This window comes from Silurus aristotelis (genome assembly GCF_946808225.1).
Source record: "Silurus aristotelis genome assembly, chromosome: 7".
In the NCBI taxonomy this organism is placed as follows: Eukaryota; Metazoa; Chordata; class Actinopteri; order Siluriformes; family Siluridae; genus Silurus; species Silurus aristotelis.
This window is the reverse complement of record NC_139580.1, coordinates 30,455,006-30,482,681: the sequence shown is the minus strand read 5'-3', so window position 1 is coordinate 30,482,681 and position 27,676 is coordinate 30,455,006. Positions and strand designations below refer to the sequence as shown.

Sequence of the window (27,676 nt, the reverse complement as noted above, 5' to 3'; positions counted from 1 at the left end):
ATATGTGAAACGTCTCTCTGTAATGCCACACGTTGTTATATTGTGTTTTTGTATTGTATGAATGGTTTCTATAATTGTGCATGATGGTGGATTAAGAGGTGGATTAATTCCCGCCACTGGTCAAATATAAAGGAATAGAAATATAGAAATCACATGAATGTATTTAGTAGGTAATGATCTGTCAATAGAATTAGAGTTTAATTCATTTGAGGTTGAAGCAGTATTTTTCGTCCGAGCACCAGACATTCACAGAGACACTACAGTGGCGTAATCAATCACAGAGAAACAGAGCTATTACTTTAGACAGAGGGATTCGAGAGTGATTTGTAGTTTCACACAGTGATGTGTGTTCAGAGCCTGAACTGTGGTAGAGTTCTCTGACTGTAGGAGGAAAGGTCTAGATAAACAGCAAGGAGTCAAAATGATGTGCAGCAAATCTGGTGAAAATATGAAAAAGTCTGGAGAAAGAAATGTGCTGAAGGAACCTTCTATTTTATTATTTATTTTTGTATTAATGTGTATTAAGTTATTCCCAATTTCTCTATTCTCTTCATTTCATAGCGTTTTTTCGCTTTGTTTTTTCAGTTTCTATCCAATTAAATTTCACACTATGTATTGTCGTAAGACCAGCACTGCGAGCACTGCAGGGTTTTTTTAAACCATAAATCCATCCATGTTGCCTGAAGCTGATGCTTTAACCAATCAGATTGCGTGTCATTTTCATGTTCTTTGATTGGACGGTCAGAGTGCGAGCTGATCAGGTAATGAGTGTATGATGTCATTGCATTTCACACTACAGGTGTGTAAAGCTGTACCTTGCTGTGGAGGTGTGGGAGGAAGCCGGTTTGGGGGAGGCAGGTTGCATCTGACCATCGAGTCCACCATGGTCGCTTTACTACTGGACGAACCGATTGTGCAGTGGATTCTGTCAAAGTCTCTGATGCTGGGCAGCGATGGAATGTTGATTTCGACCTAAAGCAGGAGACGTTTAAAAGTTTATTAGGCTGGCGATGCATTTCAATCAAATCAATGAAGAGCTGCACTACCAGCCGTCTGGTGTGTGATGGATTTGAATGCAAATGTGAATATAGAAGCTGTTTTCTACATTTACTCCCAAAGAGTTGGATATAACTTCTTGAAATGTACGAAAGTGATGAACTCTGGGACAAAACCATGAATGTCACGGTGCTCTTTGTGCATTCTTCGCAAAAGAACGCTTAATAAACAGCTCCTGGATGCGATTAATTATGTGATTTTATTCAATGGGTGAAGACTCATAAGAAGATCTAATCTTATAACAATATTTATTACAGAGTAAAGCACTGCTAAGCCCCGCCCCCATGGACATGAGAATTCTGAAAACGCTAAACCAAAACCCGTACAGTACATGTAAACGATAACTCACATTTTTACTGTAAACAGTGACTGTTTCCAGGTTGCATCTTTCTCAATGTACATTTTTTCATTTCTTTTTAAACTTCTATTCAATACTTTTGCCACACATATAATTTAATCATATAATAATAATAATTTCATATATTGTTGTAAAACAGCAGTTTGGTTTCGACATGCTGAAATATTCATTCATTCATTCATCAACTTAACCCTGGTTTGGGTGATGATCCTCAGGAACACTGAACTCTTGGTGAACGAATTCATCCTGGATCTGATGCACCACGTACACGCATATAAACACCTAAAGTCAGAGAAATCACCTATCTGAACGTTCCTGGACATTGAGAGGAAAAGAAACGGATTCCAAAAGAAGCCCACACAGACACAAGAGAGCACGAACATACGCAGTGACACAGCTTCAGTCCCTGCACAGACAGTAACCAGAGTTCAAGATAGAACATTGCTGATGACATTTCCAGAGCTCTTATTGAGGCTCAATATGACTTTCAGAGTGACGGATTTAAATGTCGCGTGTCTTCATCTGAGCACATAATTGTTTAAAAAACGAAATCCCACCTACTGCAGAAAAAGGCCAATAACTAAACGGTTAACTCCGGTGCACATCTTTTAGTAAAAGCCCGGCTGCAGCACCTCATTAATCAGTTTTTGGAGATACGTTAAGTGAGACGAAGCTGATTGGTTGCACAAATTATGTGCTGTAGACTTGTTTCATTTGCAGACAACCTGGAAATGGGATTTTGGCCACTGCTTAAGCAAAACTACTGGAAATGAACAGTTATCTATGTGGTTAATAAGTGCTGGTGGTGGTGCTGGTGGTGGTGGTGGGGGGACGAAAACCAAGCAGCTTGCATTGTTCATGCAAAATCTGATAAATGTATCTGTTAATGCATGTAATAAAGGCTACCAGAATAATGGTGTAAATGTAAGTTCCAGCAATAAACGCAGTAAAATCTATCCAGGCTAATTTCCACTCTCATATAAAAACGATAAAATCTCGGTCGCAATAATAATAATAACAATAAAGTGCGAACGATATGTAGTGAGTAAATACAACTCTTATTGTTCTGCTAACTCGAATTCGGAAGACACGTCAGCATGCATTCCGCTCATCCTGTACATCCGCCATATGGTTTTATTGTGCGGAGGAATCACAGTCAGCAGCGCTCAGCTTTTGTAAGGATTGTTTGAGAAAGGAAGTGTAAAAATAAGCGTGGTAATTACAACTCTGACACCTGCACAGTTACCTGCTGGGATCTCTTGCAGCTGAGGTTCGGAGGATGGAAGGAAACTATTTTAACGCATTGCTGTCTGGGGCTCCACAGCCAGCCGTTCTTCTCTTCAGCTCGACTGCACTCCGACCTCCTGGTGCACCTACGCCGGGGGGGGAACATGAGGCACAGAACTCAATCTACAGGTCGCCATGGAAACGTGAACGCTACACAGTCCGACTTTTAATAGTGTTTACCAAAACATAAATGATTAATCGTTAGAAAGGTGACTGAAGTATGCAGCTTTGGTGACTCCCTGAATTTATAGTCACATCAACAAATCTTTACATTTACGGCGTTTAGCAGATGCCGTTATCCAGAGCCACTTGCAATTATCTCCGTCATACAGCTGAGGGTTTAAGGGCTGTGCTTCTGGGATATGAACCCATGACTTCCCGATCAGAAGTCCAACAAATTATCCACTAAACTTCCACCTCCCCTCCTACCAATCATGTGTTAATGCGATAAATTATGGACTAACAGACAACAAGACAACTGATCATCAGATTATTCCTCATTTGCTATTATAACAACAACTCTCCTGGAAAGATGATGTGGAGATTCATTCATCCACAAGGGTGTTAGTAAAGTCAGGTACTGTCAGTGTTCACATTCATCCCAAAGGTGTTCAATAGGTTTGGAGCTCTATTTCAGAAGATCTTCCAGCCCATGGAAAACAGATCTTCATGGAGCTGGCATTGTACATGCAGGAACAGAGTCGAGTCTCCTAGTTCAAGTAAAGGGATCATTTCATGCAGCATCCGAAGACGTCCTGTACAATCGTGTGCCTCTGAATTTGCTGGAAGAAGCGCAGATGAGTGGAAAATTCGGGTGTCCCAATACTTTTGTCCAAATCTAGTGTATATACTATGCTCGTGTGCTGCTTCCATCACACTCGCTCACTGGGAGAATTTATTGTTGTAAACACGCCAGCTTCCAGTCAGAAAGTCCTCGGGTGAGTGACGGCACACATCCATCAGAAAAATAATGTGCTTTCGCTTTGCTGCATGTTTTTTTTGCTTTTCTCCGGCCCTATTAATCAGAGCCACTTTCAGGAATATGTTACTTATTTAAAAAGACGTACATTATTTTACTGCACATTTATCAAAGCAAGATCAATGAAATATATATATTTGTATTATTCGATCCAAAAACAAACTGAAACGTGAATGACTTGAGGGTATGAAGGTTCAGGGACATACATGATGGATTATTAAACAATCTAAGATCAGATCTGCATCATCCCCAATGTGTCCTGTATTTTATCCACCTGATTCTTTTTCTCTCCCATTTATATTTATATTGAGGCCGTGCAACAGTCTTAATAATAAATCGTTAAAAGAGTTGATCAATAATCTTCACCTGCCCTCGAGGACACACCAGCCACAGTACGGGTCTTTCTGGGCCACGCAGGACTTGCAGTCAGTCTTCTGGTGGCACGACTGCACGGGCACCTTGGTGATCTGAGAAGAAACAGCGAAATAATTTTAATCCGAGCGCCTTTGTTTGGATATCGTCCTATAACCAGACCTGGAACATTTAAAAAAAGTGAAAAAAAAAGACATCAGAGCAACATCAAACATTCCCCACGGGCGAAGAAATGAACTCGAACCCAAACAGACTTAATGCTTTGATAGATGAGTTTAGCAGCAGGCACCTTTTTCTCCGTGGTGATGTATATGTGACTCTGGGTCTTGTCGAAGAAAAGATTCTTATTCACGTGCTCGCCTGTGGTGTCCCCAGGAACCCTGTTGTACACCTCGGGTTTGCTTGACAAATGAACCTGCGTGGGAGGAGAACAATAGCCATGGAGCAGATCGCAATTATACAGTGCAGCGTGGGACAAGAGAAATCCGTCAACCTGTAGCCAAAAACCCCCACACACACACCGGCTCACGTATACGAGACATCCCTGACACAATGTCATCCCTAAACGAGTAGTCTACAAGCCGGTTAATGACCAGAAACGCCAGGATCCTGCTCGAAATAATAAAAAAAAGACCCCAAAATAGCTCTCTCATACCGAGTTGTGTTTCGGGACGGCCAGGATGAGCGAAAGCGAGACGCCACACTTTTTTTTTTCTCCCCACGACATGGTCTGCTCTCTCCTGTTTAATCTGACAGAGTTCCAACCCTAATAAAGAATCCATGTAGGAGGCTTCTGCTACATTACCGAAAGTAGCGGCCGAATGTGTTGACTGACTCATGATCTAAAAACAATTCTCCTCCGTCTCCAGTGACTGCGTGGCGTGGCGTGGCGTGGCGTGGCGTAGCGTGGCTCAGGGAAGGGGGGACATGTAACGAAAGTCAGTATATTTTTATTATATGAAAAGGAATATGAAATGCCCCCCATTTCCCATTTCTGCATTACATCGCACGATTATTGGATAACGACGTCCCCTCCCATGAACGCGGATGATTCTGGCACCCAATTCATCCAAGACTTCAGCAGTATTAAAAAAATACAAAAATAAAAGTCTTTACTTTCTATCAACATTTTCTTTCATTACATAAGGTCCTAAATTCTTCTTATATCTGGCATCTACGAACGTTTGAAATGCTGCTGCCACTTTTCTTTCCATTTTCGCTTCTTATATAAGCAGTTAACCTCCACTCGCATTCAAACCCACAACATGCATTCCAGCCAAGTAGCAACTCCAACACCATCGCTTTTAAACTTTTTTTTTTTCTCCTTCCCTTCTGTAACACCTACCTTCAATACCTCGCCCATGGTGTTCCCTACAAAGGCAATAGTGTGATCGTTTTCCACAGCGATGGCCACGGCTGTCAGGTGACCTCGCGCCTGTTTGGTGAAGAATGGCTCTGCCTGCAGGGCGAACTCCGGTCTGCTGGCCAGCGGAGAGCGGAGGAACTCGGCTCCACATCTGTTTTGGTCCACGATTTCCTTCTACGAGAAGTTTAAAACAAAACCTTGTTGAATTTACTGGAAGAAGGACATTGAATGATCCAACATCTATATCTGAATCTGTACGTGGAGTTAAATTTGGAGTTGAAGTGAACATGGCGAATCGTTGGCATTAAATACGAACCCTATCGATACTGTAGAGAAAAAAACTGTAAGAAAACTAGGAGACAGAAATGCCAGCATTGTCAGCATGACTCTGACACGAGCTCGGCTCCATCACTCAACCTAAAACGCGTAGGACTGCTTTTAATCCTGTTTTCTGGGGGGTTTTTTTGTTTTGTTTGGACCTGCACACAATATTTCTATATATTTAGACGATTATATTTCCAAATAAAATACAAAAATAAATGAACTACTCCAGGCTGGACAAACATACTGTTTATTAGAGCGTCAGAAAACCCCCGTCATGAAACATCCCACTCGTTCTGCAGAATCCTGATGAACACCTCAATTCTAAACCAGAGACTCTGTACACGCGTCTGCTTAGAACATATGATTTCTCTTAGAGGCAACGATAGCTGCTGGAACTACTGGCAAAAACCCATCCTGGCTCGGGGTCTGCTGTAATTACGAAAGCGGCTTCTAGAGTCGAATCACTGTTTGTTTTTACTATATTATATAATATATTATATTTATTAGTCTTTTTTTATTTAGGGGTTCAAGAATTAAAACTTTCTTTCAGCTTCTCCCGTTAGGGGGCGCCACAGCGGATCATCCGTATTCATGATCCGCATGTTTGATTTGGCACGTTTTTACGCTGGATGCCCTTCCTAACGCAACCCTCCCCATTTATCTGGGCTTGAGGCGGCACTAAGAGTGCACTGGCTTGTGCAACCCTAACTGCTGCAGCCTGGGTTCGATTCCCTGTCAGGGAACCCAGGCTGCAGCAGTTCAAGCATTAAATGCTAAAAACCCTACTGTTATTGTACAGATTATTATTATTATTATTATAATTATTATTATTATTGGTATTATTCCGCCCTAAAACTGATGCAATGCAGATTAAACCATATGGCCTAAAGAGTTGAAACTTGGCCAGATGGTAGAGATCAATTTGGGACAAGGTTGACACAGTATCAACCCAGTTGGCCAAAGGGGGTGCTACAGTAAAAAATAAAATCTCACACATTTTTGGTCATAACTCATACAAGATTTATTGTCGACTCTATTGTAGCAACTTTTAGATGCTTGGATTCGTTGGGTAAAAACGCCATCAGAACAAAACCACTGTAGCCATGTTTAGTAGACAGGGATTGTTAATCATTTGCTTTCTCAATTAACTTTCAACTCACCATCGCCAAGGCTCCCCAAAATGTTCGAAGTAGTCGGGGCCACTTTTACGAAAATAGCTATAACTCAAACAGAATGAGATATCTTCAGGAAAATTGGTATATGTATCATGTTGAGCAATTTTGCCTCAAGAACGACGGCTTCAATCAAATCCTTTATAAATAATAAATAATAATTCTTAATTATGTTAAAAACATACTTTTGCAAACGATTCCTAGGTTTTTTATCCGATCGGAACCAAACCAGTGCAGAAATATCAGCTGGCTACTTTGACATAAATATCAATATTTATGCTCAATCTTTGGTCAAAGAAAAAATAATTGCATTGCTTTGCCACAAGAAAAAAATTATAAACTGCTATGCAACCGATTGACCAATCAGATTGACCTGAAACTTGGCATCTCTGTCCAATCTGCCATAAGGTTTTATAAGGACATTTTCGTATCTCAAAAAACATGGCCACTATCCACCAATGACATTTGGACACCTGTTAGACAACATTACCAGAGGCGTATTACAAGAAAAAACTTATGTTCCTAATGTCTTTTTCCTTATGACCTTGTGTACCTCAGTTGCTTGAACCTCGTTAAATCGCTGCTTGCAGCTATATTTAATAATATAATTTTCATGATTCAGTACTGATCATGTTTAATTTTTCTAATAAAATTTAGCACTATTTTAAATTGTCGGTTGATTAATCAGCTTTCGGCAAGTACGATCCAACCTAGCTATCGGTATCTGTATAAGATCCATTGTCCGCCTCTAATATATTCCATTTGTATACTTCTATATCCATAATCATTACATACATTTCTTCTCATAGTAAACTCTTTATCTACACCATTTGCTTATATAAACTAGAGGTCGACTGATTCATTGGATTTGCCAATTAATCCGCAACGATAGTTGATTGCTGAAACTACCGTTTATCTGTAAAAATCCATACCGATAGTTTTTCCGGGTTGCTGGATTGGCTTCCTATAATTAATATATTCATATTTATTTATCACATTATTCAGTACTGTTTTTTATTTTTGTAATAAAGTTTGGTACTATTTTACATGGAGTGTTATGTTGGTTTTTTTTTTTATACAGTATTCATTTTAAAAACTATTGGTTGATTATTCGGTTATCGGTTAACCAAACCCCTGGTTTAGTCCTGTCTCGAGTTAATCCAGTTCATACCTGTCGTACTTACGCTATGTCGATGGGCACATGGGTTGCCAGTGCTGGATATGTAAGGGCTGTACACAGCTGGTCTTCCTCCAATCTTTCCGTAATCGGTGTAGCAGGCGCTGAGGATGTCCTCCACCCTCTCATTAATGCGCTTTAATGGATACATGCACAGAGCCGAGTCGGTCGCGTTCTCCCTGTCCGGAGTGGCCACGACAAACAGCACTTTATCCCACACCGTAATAGTTCCGTATGAGCCGGAATTCAGCATGGTGCGAGCGAGCTCCTTTCCAGGCTCAGTCACATACGCAGCCTGGACTTTATTATAGTGGATACCATTTGCACTGCAGTTAAGCTGCAGCTCGGTGTAGGAGTAGTAACCTTCGTCGTTCTCGCACAGACGGGACACGAAGGTGAAGTTCTTGTTGTCAGTCCCACCCTGAGTGCGCGAGAACAGGAAATACACGAAGCCAGAGTCTTTGAAGACAAAGCGGAATTGGTGCTGGTACTTTGGTGCGAACGGTATGGCCTGGACCGCGGAGGCCTCCACGATGCTCTCAAACACAACCCACTCCTTGTAGTTCTCCAGAATGCGCGTGGTGATGAGCTTCGGGTTGTCCTCTTGGCTGCCGTAGCCCTTTCCGACCAAAAAGACATTGAATTGCTTTTTCTCCGGGTCGTCCTTAAACTGGAACGTAGCCACGATCCCGACAACAGAGACGCTGTCCTCGATGCTGGCGGCGTACGTCCTCTCTCCTTTACTGTCACTGTAGTAAATCTGCTGATTGACGTTGCTGAGATTAAGCAGGGAGCAGATTCCTCTGTACACGCTCCCACACGCGATCAGGGATCTGTTTGCAGAGTGCACCAGAAGGAGCTTATTGACATTGTTCGTGTCTTTAAGGTCCGCGGACATGCATGTGGAGGTGGACACGGGGGGCGTGCAGCTGCGAGCATCTTTCTTAGGCCCCGTCTCGGCTTTGGCTTCCAGTTTGAGGAAAGTGTCGAGCTGGTAAATGGCGTTGACCGCCCCCAGGTAGACTCGGCCTGTCGCGGGGTCCTGTACTACATTGTTGATGGGCGTGAGGGTGGGAAACTCCAAAACTGTCCCCTCACACGAAAAGGAGGAGACACACACCAAGAGCAGGACCACCTGCACCCAATCTCCCATGTCTGCAAAACAAAAACACAAAATATGTGTTTTTTAGGCGAGAAATAAACCACAGACATCTTTTAAGGGACATCCACTTTTTCATGAATCGCACTTAAATGAAAGACGAACAGGTTTCACATCTTCCATTCAAATCTTAAGGGGTACAAATGCTCGATCTGAGCTTTGAGGTAAAATAAAAGAGAAGAAAGAATAAAGCTGGGGTCAGACATGATACACAAAGGGTTAAGGGCCTTGCTCAAGGGCCCAAGAGTAACAGCTTGGCGATACCAGGGTTTGAAACCCCAACCTTCCGATCAGCAACCCAGAGCCTTAAACACTGAGCTCCCACTGATCCAGGATAGTTCTATAGAATATTGAGATGTATTGAGAATATTACGATATTTAGCAAGATTTTATTTGGCCTAGCTCAGTATACAAAGTCTATAATCGCTATCCCTGTTTTCCTTTTCTCTCTCTCTCTCTCTCTCTCTCTCTCTCTCTCTCTCTCTCTCTCTCTCTCTCTCTCTCTCACTTTCTTGGTCTCAGAGGACATTAATCTTAGTTTGGTCACAGCTGCTCAAGCACAGTCAATCATCTGTTGCTTATCTCATTACAAATAAATGACAACAAGACAATCCAACTCACAGAGACACTTAAATACTACAAACACACACCCTATTGAGAGGACACACACACACACACACACGCACACACACACACACACACAAAACACACACATTGTGGCACCCACAAAACCTGTTTACCTTCTCACTCACACACACATTTATATTTCTAGGAACTCTACAGGTGCTGCAGTCAGTTTAGTCTTTTGTTTTTCATTCCAGTCACACAATTAAACCCACAGGCGCACGGGCATCCGAGTCAAACCCGAAAAATCCTGGCCGAACCCCCATGCGGCTGAACATGGATGGATGTTTTGTTACGTTAACCTGTCTTTCCCTGCAGCACAGATCACGTGCACGGCTCATTATCCATTCACCCCTAGGGCTCTGTTAATTTCAGCCACACACTCATTTCCATAAAAAGCTCCTGTCCCTCTATTGCCCCACTTTATTCGCCGATTTCTTATTTTATTTTTTTTCTTCTTCCCTTTGGAGAATGAAGCTCATTTATTCCAAATTCCATTTCTCCAGGTGAACGTGCCTGCCCTTTTTAATTCATACCCTTAAACAATCTGAAACAAGGTGCGGAGTGTGGGACTGGGCTGCTAACACAAACTAGCGGATGCAGCTGGCCTGTTTTTGCAGCAGCAAAATGCAAGATAGTCATCACCATTGGGTGTCCAGTGATAGTTTAGTGCAGTGGTCCCCAACCTTTTTTGCGCCATGGACCGGATTAATGGTGGACAATATTTTCACCGACTGGCCTTTAAGGTGTGGCGGATAAATACTAAATATAATAATAAATGTGAATCCACTGTGTTGTTGTTTGTTAATTTTTCTCTCTTGGGGGTTTGAATTTAGTGCTAATGTATTATGTGTTAGCGGCTGGAGCCCCTTTAAGAAGGTAGTGGATGGAGGTAAGACATGTGACCGAGGCATCATGACATGAATCAAGACTGAGTCATAGACAGATGTGTTGGAGAGAATCCGGTCATTTTCCAAAATAAAACATCGTTCAGAATCAGATAATAAATAAAGAAAAAATAATGTAAGTTATGTATACTTTCTGTGCGGCCCGGTACCAATTGGGTTACTGATCAGAAGGTCTTTGCTTCAAGCCACGTTATAGCCAAGCTGCCACTCTTAACCTTCTGTCCTCCAGGGGTGCTGTATGCCTTTTACCATGTAGCCCCTGTAGTATCAATAAAATATTTTTTTAAAATGACATACACCATCTTTAATTCAGTTCATGCTCATCCTGAATGATCATTGAGATCCTGAAATTCCTTGTAATACTCAAAGAATCAACAGATACCCTTTTTCCACACAATGTGCAGTCACGAATCGGAAAAGACAGGTATTATTCTGGCTCACACCTATAATCACACTTTCATATCCACCGTGTCATTGGAAAGCTGAAGAAAGACAAGACACGAATTGCCTGGGTCAGGGTTATTTACAGTGACGCACAGGGATGTCAGTCTGGGATGAGGAATGCAGTAATTAGGCCTGCACATGAAACTAGGAACACCATGCAGTGGGAACTGAGTTTGACTTAAAACCATGACAGACACAAAGGAACTGTACAGATGAATCGCTGGTGGAGAATTCATATGAGAATCATGTTCATCATGTTATCCAAAGCTCCTGATATTTCTATTTTGTTTCTAGTTCTACCCAGGACATGGTCGCTAATCGATCGGTTCTCTAAGAAACGATGTTATGCATCGGTTTAAAAAGTGTACATCGAATACAAGCTGCCGTTTGCTGCATCAATTTTAACGTATTTGCGGTGGAAAATAATATTTCGATATAATTAATAGTAGATGCGCTGCACTTTTATTATTTAGAAAGTGACCAATATATTATAGGTAGATTTATTTTTTCTTTCTCGAGCGCGTATCTCAGCACCGCTGCCGCTACGTGAACGTGACGAGTCGCAGCGCTACGGAGGCCGAGACGTGTCCTGAGGGTCACTTAGAATACAGATTAACATGGCAGAGGTAAAGCTTGTTTTGTGAAAGAGCTGTGCGCTAGACGTCAGTAAATTGATGTTTCCTGTTTGTCTAAAACAAAGAAATAAAAGTAAACTGTACCATACTGAATTGTAGAGCATCAGATTTTTTTTAATGGAAATCGGATCGCATCGTAATAGGGGGGAATGGTATCACATCGGTAGCTGCTTCATATGTATCTTTAATGTATCGTATCGCTGGCTATTCGTTGAGATGCGAATCGCTCCGGCCTCAGTTATAGAGACGTCCCTAACGGACGGTCCCTAATGGACAGTGTGAGAAAATCGCCCGTCGCAGCCCTTTCCGCTGAGCGAAATAACAAAATGTATCCAATGAGCAGAAGATAATTGGTTTGAGGGCTTGAAATGAGACGCCTAAGTGTGCAATGAAGACGAAGTTGCCTTCGTATTAAGCTGCAGTGAACGAGACTGAAAGCCAAAAAAATAAAAACACTGATTAGCTCAAATTTTTTCCGATTTTCCATAAACTTAGATTTTTAATTCATTTGCCCCAACAAATGAATTAAAGTGAAGTAAAGCCAAAGCAACGTTTATGTGCCGTGAACGTGAATTCCTTTGACTCATTACAATGCATCGCTTCTTTGGTGCGAGGTTTGTTAAAAGACAAAAAGTCTCTTTATTAAATCGTAGCACAGACGTTTCCCCTAAATCAAACTTCAGGAAAAGAGAGAGAGAGAGAGAGAGAGAGAGAGAGAGAGAGAGAGAGAGAGAGAGAGAGAGAGAGAGCGAGAGAGAGAGAGAGAGAGAGAGCGAGAGAGAGAGAGAGAGAGAGAGAGAGAGACGATCAGGTTTTGTGATTAGAGCTCTGTAAAATCATCTCCGTCGCTCAAACGCCGCACAAATGTCTCTCAGATGTTCGAAAACGTTTCCTGAACTGCTTTTTCTAGTAAGGTGACGCCCCTCGAAAGCTTTTTCCGTCTCTCCTGCACACTCTTAATCTCAGAAAGGCCGGAGCTTCATGCCTTCAAAAAGAAGCAGCCGAAAAGAGAAAAAAAATAAGACGACGTGACGGAACGGGTGTCACGCTCGAGCTTTTACGCTTTCCAATCAGAAGCCGATGACACCGAGCCGTCTCATTTCTTAGCCCGGGAGTATGGTGCCAGCAGCAGGTGTGCGACACAGACATGGAGAAATGTGTAACGGAACACACAGAAACTGGTGAAATACATGTTACGGAGAAATCACATGTTTATGAGCAGCATTTTATAATAACAGAATACAGTTTAACGTTTCAATTTATTGGTACTGCGCTTTTAACAACAAGCACAAGCAGTGGTGTAAAGTATTTAAGTGAATGTACTTCATTACTGTACTAAAGTCTGTTTTTTTGGGCTACTTTCTAATTTTACTGAGTATCAAAAATCTAAGTAACTTTTACTCTTCACTACATTTATGATTCGACAGATTGACGATAAGTGTTCCCAATTACATTGCGCACCTCGTGAACACTCCCTGAACGCGCATCTGCTGCCTGTGAGCGACTTTTTAATCACCTCTGGACTCATTCACAGTCCACAATCTTTCAGAACCAGCTTTTGATTAAGTACAATAGAAATACTGCCCCCTCTGGGAGGTGCATCAAATTACAATCAGCTCTGAATATTTGCTTTTGCTTTTATTTGAATCGTCCAAATGATTTTATTTGAATCCTAATGTCTCTTCTACTTTAAGACACGAGACTGTAAAGTTTATTTGTTAATTGCAGATCCCTATTTAAAAGATTGCTTTACTCCTTTGTGTATTTTTTTCGGACTGATCTTTCGGTCTGTTGTGTTGAAGAGGCCGTTGTGTCGATGTTTAACGCACAATTGTACAATTTGAAATGAATTTTAGGACATAAAACCTCACAAATAAAATGTTTTTGGCTTCTTACTTACATGCATCTCAGTGTTGAGGACGAGTGCGTCTTTGAACCTACATTCAATACAAGACATACTCAAGTACCGTTTAAATCAGATACACAAAGATTTTAACTCGAGTTCTATTGGAATCGATGACATTTAACTCGTAATGGAACATTTCCGGGTTTTTTTTTTACACCTCTGGCAACAAATGTGTCTCTATGAGATTTGCAGTGTTTTGGTGAAACTGTGAGTGAATACTGTCAGATTTACAACACTGGTAAAAGTCAGACAGAGTGAAGTGTGTATTCTCTATACAAGGTGAAGCTTCACAGCGAGGTGAAAGTGTGAAATGATGACTTTTGAGAAGTCGTGTTTTATGTATTTGATTATATTGAATATTCTATTTCTACTATTATTCTATTTCTTTCCTTTTGTTATTTCTGCAAGTTCTTTTCATTCTATTGTATTCTTTCTATTTTAATTTTATTGCCGCATCACGGACGAGTCGATAAAAGCCTTTCTCTGCATGCCGCACCGCGTGCACTCGTGTTCGTGAATTTACATTGGGGTTTTTTTGTTGGTTTTTTGTTGGTTCCATCAGAAAAACAAGTCAGCAGCTCAACTCTAATCGTTCCTGTCATGCCTTGTCATACCTTAAAAATATTTTTTTTCCTGAAGAAAGGTTATGTCAGATATTTGATCTTGCTGTGACCTTGAACCTGTTTGGATCAAATGCAAAATCGAAGCAATTTCTGTGCTGGTTCAGTGATAAAAAAAAAAAAAAAAAAAAAAACTACATATGTTCAACCTCTTCTGCAAAATATCGTGCTAGAAACCTGCTGGATGGACAATTGTTTCATTGTACACTTGAGAGATCGGTATGTGCTTTCTGAACATCAAACCCCACAGTTGCTGTGTCTAATAGCCTTCACTCTTCTGGGAAGATGTTCCACTTGATTTTGTGCACAAGGGTGCACAAAATAATACCACAAGGGTGGTATTAAAGTCAGGTAGTGATGTAGGTGAGAAGGTGAGGAGGTTCAGTCAGTGTTCACATTCATCCCAAAGGTGTTTAATTGGTTTGGAGCTCTATAGCAGGACATTTCAAACCATGTAAATGAGATCTTCAGAGTGCTCATTTTGGGTTTTACAGAAGTTGTATTCAATTTGTGGCTGTAATTGATATAAATTAAGCTATTTAAACGTTATAGTGCATATATAAATGAGCAAAACCTCTATTTTACAGTGTGAATCCCATCAGTCAAGGTTTATATTACCACGTCTCCTTATATGTAAATTTTCATAATCTCAGCAGCTCCCGTAGGATATGGACAGGATTTTCATGAATACCAAATATCTTGCGTAAAAATGCCCTCATGACCGATTTCTGAATACATTCGTTGAAATCCAGCTCGAGAAAACCAGGCCCGGTGTCAGGCTTTTCTATTCAGGTCTATTAAACTGAAAATGAACAGACGGTGTGGATTAATTGTTGAATGTAATGTCATCCCGCAATTTTAAAATAACCTTGTGTGGAAATGGGGTTGAAAGGGTTAATCTGACAAAAAAAAAAAAAAAATCATTTCGATTTAAATATAGGATCAGAAAATGAACTTGAAACGAACACCGCTGCAAAAATGATGGCAATAATGAAACAAGCTAATAGCTAATGAGCCGGGCACATCTGTACTGATGCTGCCTGAAAGCTCATGCTGTTAAATTATAATTGTTCAGTAGAACAGGAGGCCTCGCTCGAGAAGAAAGATTAAACCCAGGAAGAAAGAGAGAGAGAGAGTGAGGGAGAGACACGGAGAAAGAAAAACGAAAGAGAGAATTGTCTGCTAGCATAAGCAAGATGAATTTAGCAAACGTTCATTAGCAGTAAAAAAAAAACAAAAAAAAAAAACAGGAGTGATTAACGTTTATAGAAAAGAAAAAGAAACCAATGAAAGACTCATTAATGAATGATTTTTGTCCTTAAGAAATCATTGTTGTTTTTTTTTCCTGGAAAACATCTGTAGAACGAAATATCAGTAAAGTCATGAGCATTTTACCTCCACCGACTCGAACTACACATCACATCACGTCACGTCTGAACTGCAGCCTCCACACATCACGAGCAGACTGCTTTATAACGAATAAAATCTGTGGAAGCCAAGTTCCACTGGGACTCTAAATAAGCCTGTATGAAATGGAAGCCTTCCAAAAGGTAAAGCAGTGTTAGATGATGCGTAGAAATATATATATGTGTGCGTGTGTGTGTGTGTGTGTGTGTGTGTGTGTGTGGTTGGGGGGGCGGCTGCAAGTAAAATAACTGAAATGTGCCTTAAAACAGCCTCACACTTTACTGTGTGAAAATGAGTTTACAGGACACTGACTGTTTCAGCTTTGACCTGAAGATGCCTTCAGCCAGGGTTGCACAGGGCTGGAACATGTTTTCAGTAGATTTCCAGAAACTTTCCATGGGAACTTGTGGATTTTGGAAATTGACAAGTTACTGGGAATTTCTGTGAAGTAATTAGAAATTTGTTGAAATTGATATAAACTGCATCATGTAGAAACGTTTTTTTTTGGTCATAATTTCACGTGAACGCAAACCAATACCTTATTTTTATAAAAATAAAATTATTGACTTAATTGTAAGTAGAACAATTATAGATACTTCCACATATATTTCATACACTCATATGTATTTTTGATCGAATAAATGCAGGCTTGACGAGCATACGAGACTAAAATATTAAAAATAGAAACGTGACCAGTCCTGTAGTTCTGTTTGAGAACAGAAAACTGTCTCGCAGGAGCTCGAAGAAAGAACATCACAGCTTGAGATGAACGATCGATGGTCTAGCGCTAGCTTACATTTAGACTCAATTGTATGTAATATTTATGGAATTTACGTGAATACTTGGCAAGATGGGCATTTTTTTGACATTAGTTTGTGTGCAGGATTGTAAAAATGATGTCTAATGCACAGTGCGTGTAGGGGGCGTGGCCTCAGCAACCCTGTGTAAATCTGGTTGTTTCAAACAAAAAATGATCCTGCAAAACGTTGTTCCAATTAAATGTAAGTTCCCTGTTATAGTTCAAACTGCAGTTTTGTACATTCCCAGTTTATGTCCATTAATTCCAGTGGAAAGTTTTGAAGATTCTCGGAATTTTGCAACGCTACAAGCGGCAAACTCGAACTCGCGTCCATTCGCGTCACATCTGAGCCGTCCCTGTGAAGACGACGCTAAACCCACACGGCGAAAATTGGTAAAACGGATAATGGTTAACATCGAGCATTAACAGGGTTTCATTTCATATTCATGGACGCACGATGCACGAGTGTAATGGATGCTTTTTTCCGCTGGCCGCTAATGCATTTAAATGCTGCATTCATCCTTGGAGAATAGCTTCTTCCTAATAACAGCTGAGGACTTCATATTACCCTGTCAAACACACACACACACACACACACACACACACACACACACACACACACACACACACACACACAGCTATTAAATTATCCTTCGCCTTAAACCATTGGCCAGAGGGTGAAAGAGAAGAACGGGGGGTCATCTGCCAAGTGGCAATTTCTCTATCTGATTGATTATCAGTGTAATGGCTGATAAAAAGCGTAGATGCAGCGTGAACGGCACACGGGGACAAGGCAGGAGCGCCGACTACTTAGTGGACGTTGTAAAGATAATGAGCACCTTGTTATTTGTAGATGATGAAAAGCAGAAATAAGAGTCGCTCGCCTGTGCCCAAGCAGTCTCCCTTCCTTTACTGACAGGAGGGGGAAAAAACAAAACCAAAAAAAACATGGTTGCACAGATAGTTCGAAGACGCTTGTGAGACAACAGCAATCCAATTTCCATATGAACAATTACCCCAGTGTCGGGCCTGGCACTTCATTTATTTCAATTTGACTGAGTGAGGCAGCGGAGAGAGAGAGAGAGAGAGAGAGAGAGAGAGAGGGAGCGAGGGAGAGCCGTGGCTCACCAAGACAACGGAGCCAGCATTGAGCCAGCTGCTACCCATGCACACTTCCCCTAGAGGGGCCACTCGTGCAAGCACACGAGTGGCTACAAAGGATAAATGCACGAGCGTCTCGGCTGCATCCTTCCTTCTTCACAGTGTACAAACATAGCCGAGTGTGCTTCCTGAGGCGAGGGGTGTAATGATGTGTGGGTGCTCAGGGATGCATGTAGATCCATCACCACTTTGTCAGGGCACTACTGTGTGTGTGTGTGTGTGTGTGTGTGTGTGTGTATATTTGATGCCAAACCAATCATTTTTCTACCTAGACATTCTATCTCATGGCAGAGTAAATTCATTACCGCCAAATTTGCTAGCCTGTGTATAGCTGCACCGATCTGGTTTTACACTCGCACCCCTCTGGAAGAGCTGCGAAGTGATGCAGAACACACACACGTGTAGAAAATCCCGAATTGTGCGTGCTTAATCCGAGCACGCTGATCCTCTGCATTCTAGATGAGCATGCTCTTGACAGGCGCTCGGTGTTATTTTTGGTTGTGTTTGTGTGTGTGTATGGGGGGGCATGTGCAATCTAGAGCTACATCTGGCCCAGGAAAAGGCTAATTAAACACCCAGACCACACAGGATGCAAAAGAAAAGTCTCCCCTTCCCAGCTTCCAAACATCTCCTTAACACTTCCTCATGCTCTCCATACAATTAAGAAGTCATGGAAGAAATCTATTACACACTTTACTGGCTTTAATGATTGCACACGGTGCCTACGAGAACCAATGAGGCGTGCAGCGAGCGGTAATACAGTACCGTTTTACTGCTTTGTCACCACAGATTCAAGGGGAATACTGATCCACTTCTGATGAAACATCGCTTTCAAAAGCCTGCACTTATCTCCAGCCTCGCCGGTCCTGCCTTCCAGGGGCTGAGAACAATACTTACGCGAGCGCTTTGCTGCTTAAAAGGCTGACGATCACAATCTTTTTAATGTCTTTGCTGACTGACAAAAAGCAAAGGCTTATGTCCCCCTCTCCAAATTAAAAACAATCGCATCTTTATTTGGGCGCATAAAAGGAGGCGAGGAGGTCACCGAGTGGTTCTTTTGTTGTGTTCGGTTTTAAATATTCATACCCGCAAGGATTCATTCATTTCAGCACATCGGAACAAAATAAAAAAAAAAACTAAACGAATGAACACCATACGTGGTGCAGGGATGTCAATTCGTTTCCACAAAGGCCCGGTGTGGGCATGGGGTGGCAACGGGGTGGTATGAGCATAATCAGGGGTGGCAACACTGGTTGAAAGCACCTTGTTCTTATGGATTCAAGGAATGATTTACGTATTTAAAATGAATAATATTTATACTTGTTGTATACACGTTTTTATATCAGTCTATAACAAATTAAATAAAGACTGACGTGTGACGAACACATCAGAAGTTAAATATGTCTTACCATCTTATTTCATTTAAGCCTGTAAACCTGAACCTGATATCTGGATTAAAAAGGCATAAATGAAAAGAAATGGTAAGATATATTTAACGACTGTTACATGACTTCTGCACAAACCTGTAGCGAGTTTAAGTCCAATAGAATCAAGTTTCATTTAGTAAGAATGACAAACAAGACACTTTATATAGATACAAATCCTCTTAGAATCAAGTACTTGTTTGCTTAAGTCGAAAACACGTAACAAAAACAAAGAAACCAAATTTAAAATCAGCATATTGATGACCGTCAAATAGGTGGGCCATGTGACGTCGCTTGTCAAAAGTTTGGACAATCCTGTAAATTGTTTGAAGAAACTGATTCTATTTTATACATTCGGATTCCAGTGCTGGGGTAGAAGTTGGGATGGCAATCCTTTTTTTTCCTCAAGGTGGCATTTGCTATCTCGTGCCACCCTGGTAAATCCGCCACTGGGTGCGGGTCCAGATTTCCGTTCCAACCAAGTCACACCATGTTCCACCTGTTCAGATCTTCATTTTCAATGGACAATCAGGTGTAGTTGGAATGAAAACCTGCACTCACACCGGCCCTTTTATGGAAAAGACTGGACACCCCTGCACTTAGCAGACAAACAAACAACAGGATTAGCGTCTCAAGAGACATGACTGCGTGTCTCATCTCATACTGCCTACATTAGACTCGCTTCAGCTTCTCTGTCATTTCCTCGGGATGTACATGGATGTGCATGGAACTGGGAACAGCGAACAAAGGCGTAAAAATCCCTACAGAAGACTTTAAGCACAGTCTGGTGATCAGACCCTCAACCGGTGGAAACGTTTCAAAGATGGCCGTCAGTGACGATCCCGGTCGTTGATGTCGAAGTGAAGCAGGTTGAATTCGGATGGTTCAGGCATACTGACAAAATCTTTCTATGCCGAATCTTTCTAGGCGTCAGTTAAACGCTGGGATAAGTGTAGCAGGGGAGGACGTGGAAAAATCTAATTTTTTCTCACACTCAAAAGTTCCGATTTGACTTGAGCGCCCCTCGTATAACAGATACTCATACGAGGGGGAACAATCCTAATTACTCAGCTTGTTGCGTTCATCATCAAGTACAAGTCATTAAGTACAAGTCTGCCCTTAGACTAAACAGTGTGCTGCCTTGGGCACACCACTCAACAGATACCACTGGAGAAATGCACGTTGAGTGGACAAGCATGAGGTGAATAGAGCAGCCAGTACCTGCTAGAACACACACACACACACACACACACACAACTTTTGGGTGATAAAAATTTCATCAAAACCGAATTTCCTTCTACGGAAAACACGCCTGCAACAACACACTTAGCATTTCTGTCTGATTCCGAAAGGCGATCGCATTTAGAAGCGGGTTGGGATTAAGCCACATGTCTGTCTTGCCACATCTCTCACGCTTCAGTGTCCATCGGCCCCCGAGTCCCTGAGCTAGCAGCCGTTTGTGTAATGGCTAAACAAACACCATTATCCGGGCGTGATGGAGCCAGAGGAGCAGCTCCGACGCCAGCGCTTGGCTAATTCCTGCAGCCCCCGTCTACGGTAATGAGGGCTTTATCCTGCTGAGAAAGAAAGACGTACAGAGAAAGGGTGAAGGAGAAACGGGAGAAAAGCAAAGCAACAGTGTCTCTGGAACACACATACACACACACACACACACACACACACACACACACACACACACACACCCCTCTACAGTCTGTTAAAAGGAACTGAAAACTAATGAGGCAAGCAAAAACATTGTTGTCTGGCTAAGATATTCGCCCAGTGTGGCAGGTGGTTCATTCGAAGCAACACGTTTTCAGGTACAATGATCCTCCCTCTCCCTCTCTCTCTCTCTCTCTCTCTCTCTCTCTCTCTCTCTCTCTCTCTCTCTCTCTCTCTTTTCCTCTCTCTTTCTCGTTAAGGCAGTGTACTGAGGAGAGACACTCATTGAAAGAGGACTAGCGGGTGATTAGGTCCACTGAGACAGCGCTGACCTTTTTCCCCCAAGATCAACATGCACACGTCTGCTATTTTTTATGTTGCTAGCAGAAGCCGGCCCGTCGTTTGAAAGCCACCCTCCATGAAATGTCACGGTTGTAAATGAGCAGAAAGTCATCAGGCATTCTGCAGAGGCCCGCGTCTGTCCCCGGTCTGCACCGCCAACCCTCAGCTGGAGGCTAATTTCCCCTGCCCTCAGCACTTCTCTGCTCACGGACCCGCGCTTGGCGCTAACAAAAGCGCCTTCCCCGCGACAAAGGGGTCAGCCTCGGAGAAGTTTGTCGCGCTTCTGCAACATCAGGGATATCGCAGCGTTTCTCTTATGCTGCAATCATCGCCGTTCGTTTAGGCCAGCAATTTGTAGGAACGCATTTATCTTCGCAGCACCTGCTCCACGCTTCTTTTCTGCTGCAAAGCAGGAATTAACGCTGCGGCCACATGGGCCAGGGTGATAATCTATTTTCCAAAAATGCTTCACAATCCAAAATTTCACAAATCATACAAGACACAAGTGGAATTCGGAGTGATGTTTGGTGCCCGATTGTTTTTTTTTTTTTTTCTGCAAGGTTTCTACTTTACACATTGCACTTCCTATCTTTATTTGCACTTCGTCTTCCTCTCCTGTCCTGTCCCTCAGCAGCCCAGAGGACAGATGCAGGTGTCGGACATGCAGACAGGGAGATTAATTAAGTTTGAAAGCTGCAAGGTTGATCACGGAGCGGTCACTCAAGCCGACACGTCTCTGAAAGGTAAACCCGGTAGCTGCTTCTACACATTGTTAATAAGATCTCCGATTCGCTAGATGTTTCATTGTATTTTTCTTTCTTATTGAAGACGGAGACGCCAGGCTTCGTGCTGCTGTTGGTGTCGCGGTCATGCACAAGCTGTAATCCGTGAGCCGTGGTGTTAGCAAAACATTGAAAGCTGCGAGGCGTTTTCTATCACCTCAGGACATCTACTTGTCTGGTTGGACTCAGGGCTTAGACCATTATCAGCAGCTCTTATTAGCCACCTGGATTGCATGGCATATGGCAAAGTGACAGCCAGAGAGCGAGGCGGGAAATTAGCCTTCCGATAAAATCACAAACTACATTTGTACGGCACCAGATTCAGGGCGCCTTCAGGTGGAGAATATTAGAACATATATCATACGTTTGTGCGTGTACACGCCGTGGCTGCGCTTTCATGCCTTGTGTACAAGGTGACATTTTGTCATGGCTTAGACAGGCATGGATGACATCAAAGCCAGGCTTTTGTTGGCATGAATTCGCCAGCATCTCTCGCCCACTGCTATGCCGCACAGCCCGGCTCAGATAGCGGAACAGGCTGCCAGTCCCTCTCTCATTCCAAATCTTTATCTCGGCAGCCTTCTGTTGATAATTACACCGGCTCCCGGCAGACTCGGCTGTGCTGCGGGACGCGCATCGGCCCCCGATTTAACACTTGCACCATCAGCGCCGAGATCCAAGGTCAGACTCTGTCCAATTCCATTTTCGGGCTCCATTGCATTGCTGCTTTAGAAACCAGCAGGTGCTGTACCCGATGCAATACCGGCTTTATATGCACAAGTGCACACACACAACCCACATGTGCGCTTGCGATTCGAGACAGCAGGCCCAAATGTAAATTGCTGATTCAATCCTGAATCAATCCCACGACTTGGAATTCTCCTTGGAATTGAGTCTCTCTGCATCTTGGTCTGTTCATCTGACATCCATCTTAGTGACCCACCGAGATGCCTAAATAAGGAGAGACCCAAATACCTGAAACTGGACAAGATGACGTGGTATTCGCTAATACACACGAGATCATACTGCAGATCGTATTTGTGTGGCAGTTCTGCCAAAACTGTTGAATATTTCAATGACTGATTTCTGGACAGCAGCCAGAAATAATAGAAACTCAGGTCATTAGCCTGCTAATAATATACTTTCATATCTCTACTTTAAAGAAAACAAATGGAAATGATTTTATTTAGACTGCGTTCCAACCTCGCTTTGGCTGCCTGCCTGTAAAGAGGGTTGGGAAATGAGCCAGTTGAACGAACGCAGCGGTTAATGTAGTCAATCTGCCTGGAAAAGTCTAAAACCTTCGACTTGTTTTCACACGATCTGATCAAGTTGTTAAATCTTTACGTGACGTGCCAATACCGATAAACTAATTCGGTTTATAATCAGGTCGCAAGTCCGTGAAGCTTTTCAGTTACCATCTCTTCTTCCTGGCATCTCGAACCGTTTCACCCTGACCTCTCTGCTCTCTTGTTTTTGATGTTTTTTGTTTTTTTTTTGTTTTTTTGTTTTTTTCAGAGTAAAATCTTGAGACTCCTGTGTGCGGAAAAAATCTCAGTAGATCAGCAGTTTATGAAACCAACTAGCAAAACAAACCAGTCCATCTGGTACCAGTGATCATGCCATGAATAAACTCACAGAGATCAGACCTAAAGCTCTTGGCCTGTATCTATCGCTCCAATGCACTGATCCACTGGGACTGGCCGATTGAACAACTGAACGAATGAGCAGATGGTGGTGTTCCTAATAAAGTGGACAGTGAGAATATATTAGGGACGGTAACAGTCAGAGATTCGCATCGGCATAAAACTTAACGATGTGATGCATCGGGTTTAAAAAAAAGTGTGCGTTGTATACGGCGCTGCAGCTTCCTGCAGACACGACAGGAAAAAGAACGTCTGGATTTATTTCAGCTTTTTTCTGTTTTTTCCACAATAAAAAGTGTTTTTGTGAAGGGGCCGTGCGTTACAAGTAAAAAGGCACTTTTTTTTCCACAAATCAATTTCTTATTTGCTGTCAGAGGAAATAAAAAGTGAACTTTAAGTGCCATGTTGAATTGCAGAGCGTCATATTTTTTGGAAATCGGATCTCACAGAATCGTAAAGGGGAAATCATGACATCGCATCGGATACGAATCGCATCGGCCTCAGTTATGGAGGAGTCCCTATCGTATATCATAGTGATAGCTGGTGGTGATATAAATGAAAAAGACAAAGTCAATCAAAAGGTTAACTATAAATTATTACATTATTATTATAATAAATAATATTGAGGCATTGTTCCCCCCCCCCAATACACACACACACACACACACACACACACACACACACACACACACACACACACACACACACACTATTTCACGCTACTTTTCCTTTGAATAATGGCCAATAGGGATAATGAAAACCTTTTGCCCAAACCCTGATCCTGTGTGATTCGCGCTTTGATTAAACAATGTCTGCTCAATATATCAATTCTTAATTTCTCCTCGAAACCGTTTTAGGGGGAAAACGATGATAGAGTAAATAATCCTGCGGGTTCATTACACCCGTGACTGAGTGCGTAATGCGACTGATGATGTATCACAGAAACAGGATTTTTAAAATGATGGCCCGTTATGAGCTCACGTGAAGGAGGGCGTGTCCCTCTGTGTGATCACCTGGCAAGACGGGCTCTGATTGGCTGCAGGAAGCACCGGCGCTGGGCGCGCAGACTTAACCTTCATATTATTGGGTTATGTGTTTTTAATTAGCTGCTGTTGCTGTTACACGGAGTTGAAAACAATAATCTTGAGAACAATAATCCTCTGAAGAATGCATATTAGATGATGTACCAAAAAAACAAAAAAAAAACCCCAGCTCTTTTAGTTTTTTTTTATATAAAGTCAGTGATACGAGCCGCTCGCTGTAGTGGATTTGATTATTATTGATGTGTTAAGGTGTTATTAAGGTGGTATGAGGGAAGTCAGAGCTCAGTGGTTAAGGCTTTGGGTTACTGATTGGAAGGTTGAGAGTAAAAACCCCAGTATCAACAAGCTGCCACTGTTGGGCCCTTGAGCAAGGCCCTTAACACTGTGTGCTCCAGGGATGCTGTATCATGGCTGACCCTGCGCTCTGACCACGGCATTTTCTGCCAACATCTTAACCAAAGTGGTGATTGGGAACGGGTAGCTCAGTGGTTAAGATGTTGGACTTCAGCTCAGAAGGTCGTGAGTTCAAATCCCACCACCTTTAAACCGCCATTGTGCGGCCCTTGAGCAAGACACTTAACCCTCGACTGCATAGTGGTTATAACGGAAGAGTCACGCTGGATAAGGGCGTGTTTAAACCGAGGGGTGGGGCTCAGGAGATCCAATCACATCAATCATCAGTAAGCCTGCACACCTTGACGCTAAACCTCAGACTCCGTGCGAGCTACAAACGAGTGCCTACGCTAATGTAATTTCACCTGGCCGATTAATACACAAAGCCGTCTTTACCCCGTCATCAATTGCTACACGCTAGCTCTTTTTAAAAGATGGATGTGTTTCCTATCAGGCAGTAATTGCTGAAGATCCCAGCAAGAGAGAGAACGCGTCTCCTGCGTTGCTAGAGCTTAACGAGTAAAGCCGAGAAATCGTTTAGCAACTGCTGTAGGTGTTTTTTTTTGCATTCCGAACGAGCGTATATATATATACGATGGGGCTCTTCTGAGAGTTGAACTGTATAGTGATTTGTAGTGGGACTCGTTTCGGAGTGAAATCCGCATGAACGGCGTCCAATTAGCTGTAGGAATATCCAAGGAAAAGTTTGTACTGAGAAGACAGTTGCAAGACAGAGATGCAGAGAGAGAAGCACGCGGACACATTTTACACATCGCTGACACCAATCCGATGTCCTGTCTTTCAGCTGAGCCAACTGAGATGTTCAGCCTGTAATTGGAGTAATAGAGAGATTTCTTGTCTCAGGACGGATATATTTAAGGCTCAATCCAGGGAGCTGGGAGGGATTCAACAGAAGCACCGTGCTGTAAATAAGCGGCGAGGGCGTGTCTCGGGGAGGAACTTTTAACGGAAAAAAAGGAGAGTGGGATGCTTCAGCAGGGTTTTTAGCGTTTAACCGTCAGGGGAAGTGGAGCTAACTCGGATAAACGTTTGGCTTCCGGAGATCAGACTTGTGTTTTGTTCTCTGCGTCCATGCAATATGTAGCATGATGGAGGATCTTTGCAGGTGATTAATTCCCAAATTGCTGCAGCTAAATACACGGCTTTCATGGGCTATGCCATATCATTTTAATTATCACTTTTAAACCTAATTAGTTCTATCCGTATAACCCGAGGCAAACGCAGCCAATTAGAGCAGAATCAAAGCTCGAACACCCACACGGCGCGGAGGTTATACTGAACGCGTGTACATAATAACAAGCAACAACTAGGCTAAGGATTACAAGTAGGAAACATCATCATCATCATCATCATCACCATCGTCGTACAAGATAATACAACAATCAGATAATTATGTGTGTTTGATTATAGGTTTTATGATGGAGGCTGCAACACCGATCACAGGATGCCTTCAGCTTTTCTGGGAACCGAAGAAGTGTGAGGATCACCAGACGGTTATAGGCTACCTATCAATTCATCAACTTGACCAGTGTTTATACACACACACACACACACACACACACACACACACACACACACACTAGGGATGATCGGATTTACCGGTGCATAAAAGTTAACGATGTGATGCATCGAATTTAAAAAAGTGTGCATCGAAATACACGTTGGCGTTTGTATCGCGATACGTCGTTTTTAACACGTTTGCTAACCGTCATTTCTAAACAATATTTATGTAGACTGATTTCTCGTCGCTAAACCGTTTCTCGGGCGGATGAACATGACGCATCACGACGTGTCCCAAGATGCGTGTAGAATACAGATTAACATGGCAGAGGTAGAGCTGTAAGTTCCTGCAGACGCAACAGGAAAAGAACATCTGGTTTTATTTATTTTGTGCACTACAGGCGTGTTTATGAAAGGCGCCATGCGGAAGTCAGAAGGCAGTTAAGTAAATTGATGATTTGCTGTCTGTCGGAACCAAAGAAATCAAAGTGAACTCGTACCATACTGAATTGCAGATCATATTTTTTTCCCCCAATTGGAATCGAAATCGGATCGCACTGCATCGTTATAGGGGTCAATTGTATCGCGAAGCATCTGTAGCTACTTCAGTTAATGAGATGCACATCCTCGGTACACATGCCCACACACACACAAACACTGCATACCTGCTAAAGCGAACGAACAAACCTGGCACACAAAAACCTCCTAATTAAAGGATGAAAAATGATGCAGACGCGCACGCGGTTCGATCTCCAATAACCCGGCGATCTCGTGACCTGCATCTCTGTGTCGTCTCTTTACGGTCTATGAGCTCCTCAGAATCTCGCGCGCTGTCATCCGAAAGCCAACAAAAATAATAACCTGGATATAGCCGGTATATAAATACGCCATTGTACGGCTTCTCGTGTCCCGTGAAAAAAAACTTCCTCTTATTGATCAGAGGGCTCCGAAAAAAATCCAGCACCATTCATCTTTTGGATTTTTTTTAAACAATAGCTTTTTTTTAGCATAATCCTGAAGTACTATCAATTATATTTGTTTACTGAAACCGTGAAAAATACGCTTTTGTTTTTCCGTCGAAGAAAAAGCGTCCATAGGTCGCAATAAAA

At 42.4% G+C, this 27,676-nt stretch overlaps 1 protein-coding gene across 7 annotated transcripts in view; it reads right to left on the bottom strand.

Annotated features, from left to right (window-relative positions):
• Positions 1-27,676, bottom strand: part of plxnb2b (plexin b2b) — a 150,942-nt gene that overhangs the window by 43,080 nt on the left and 80,186 nt on the right. For all 7 annotated transcript variants that reach the window (XM_083546087.1, XM_083546089.1, XM_083546090.1 and 4 more), the window contains 6 exons: positions 8,099-9,246; positions 5,398-5,592; positions 4,342-4,467; positions 4,047-4,147; positions 2,661-2,787; positions 816-972 (listed from right to left, as the gene is read on the bottom strand). In XM_083546087.1, coding sequence (XP_083402213.1) covers positions 816-972; positions 2,661-2,787; positions 4,047-4,147; positions 4,342-4,467; positions 5,398-5,592; positions 8,099-9,246 — 1,854 coding nt within the window. The remainder of the gene's footprint in view (positions 1-815; positions 973-2,660; positions 2,788-4,046; positions 4,148-4,341; positions 4,468-5,397; positions 5,593-8,098; positions 9,247-27,676) is intronic.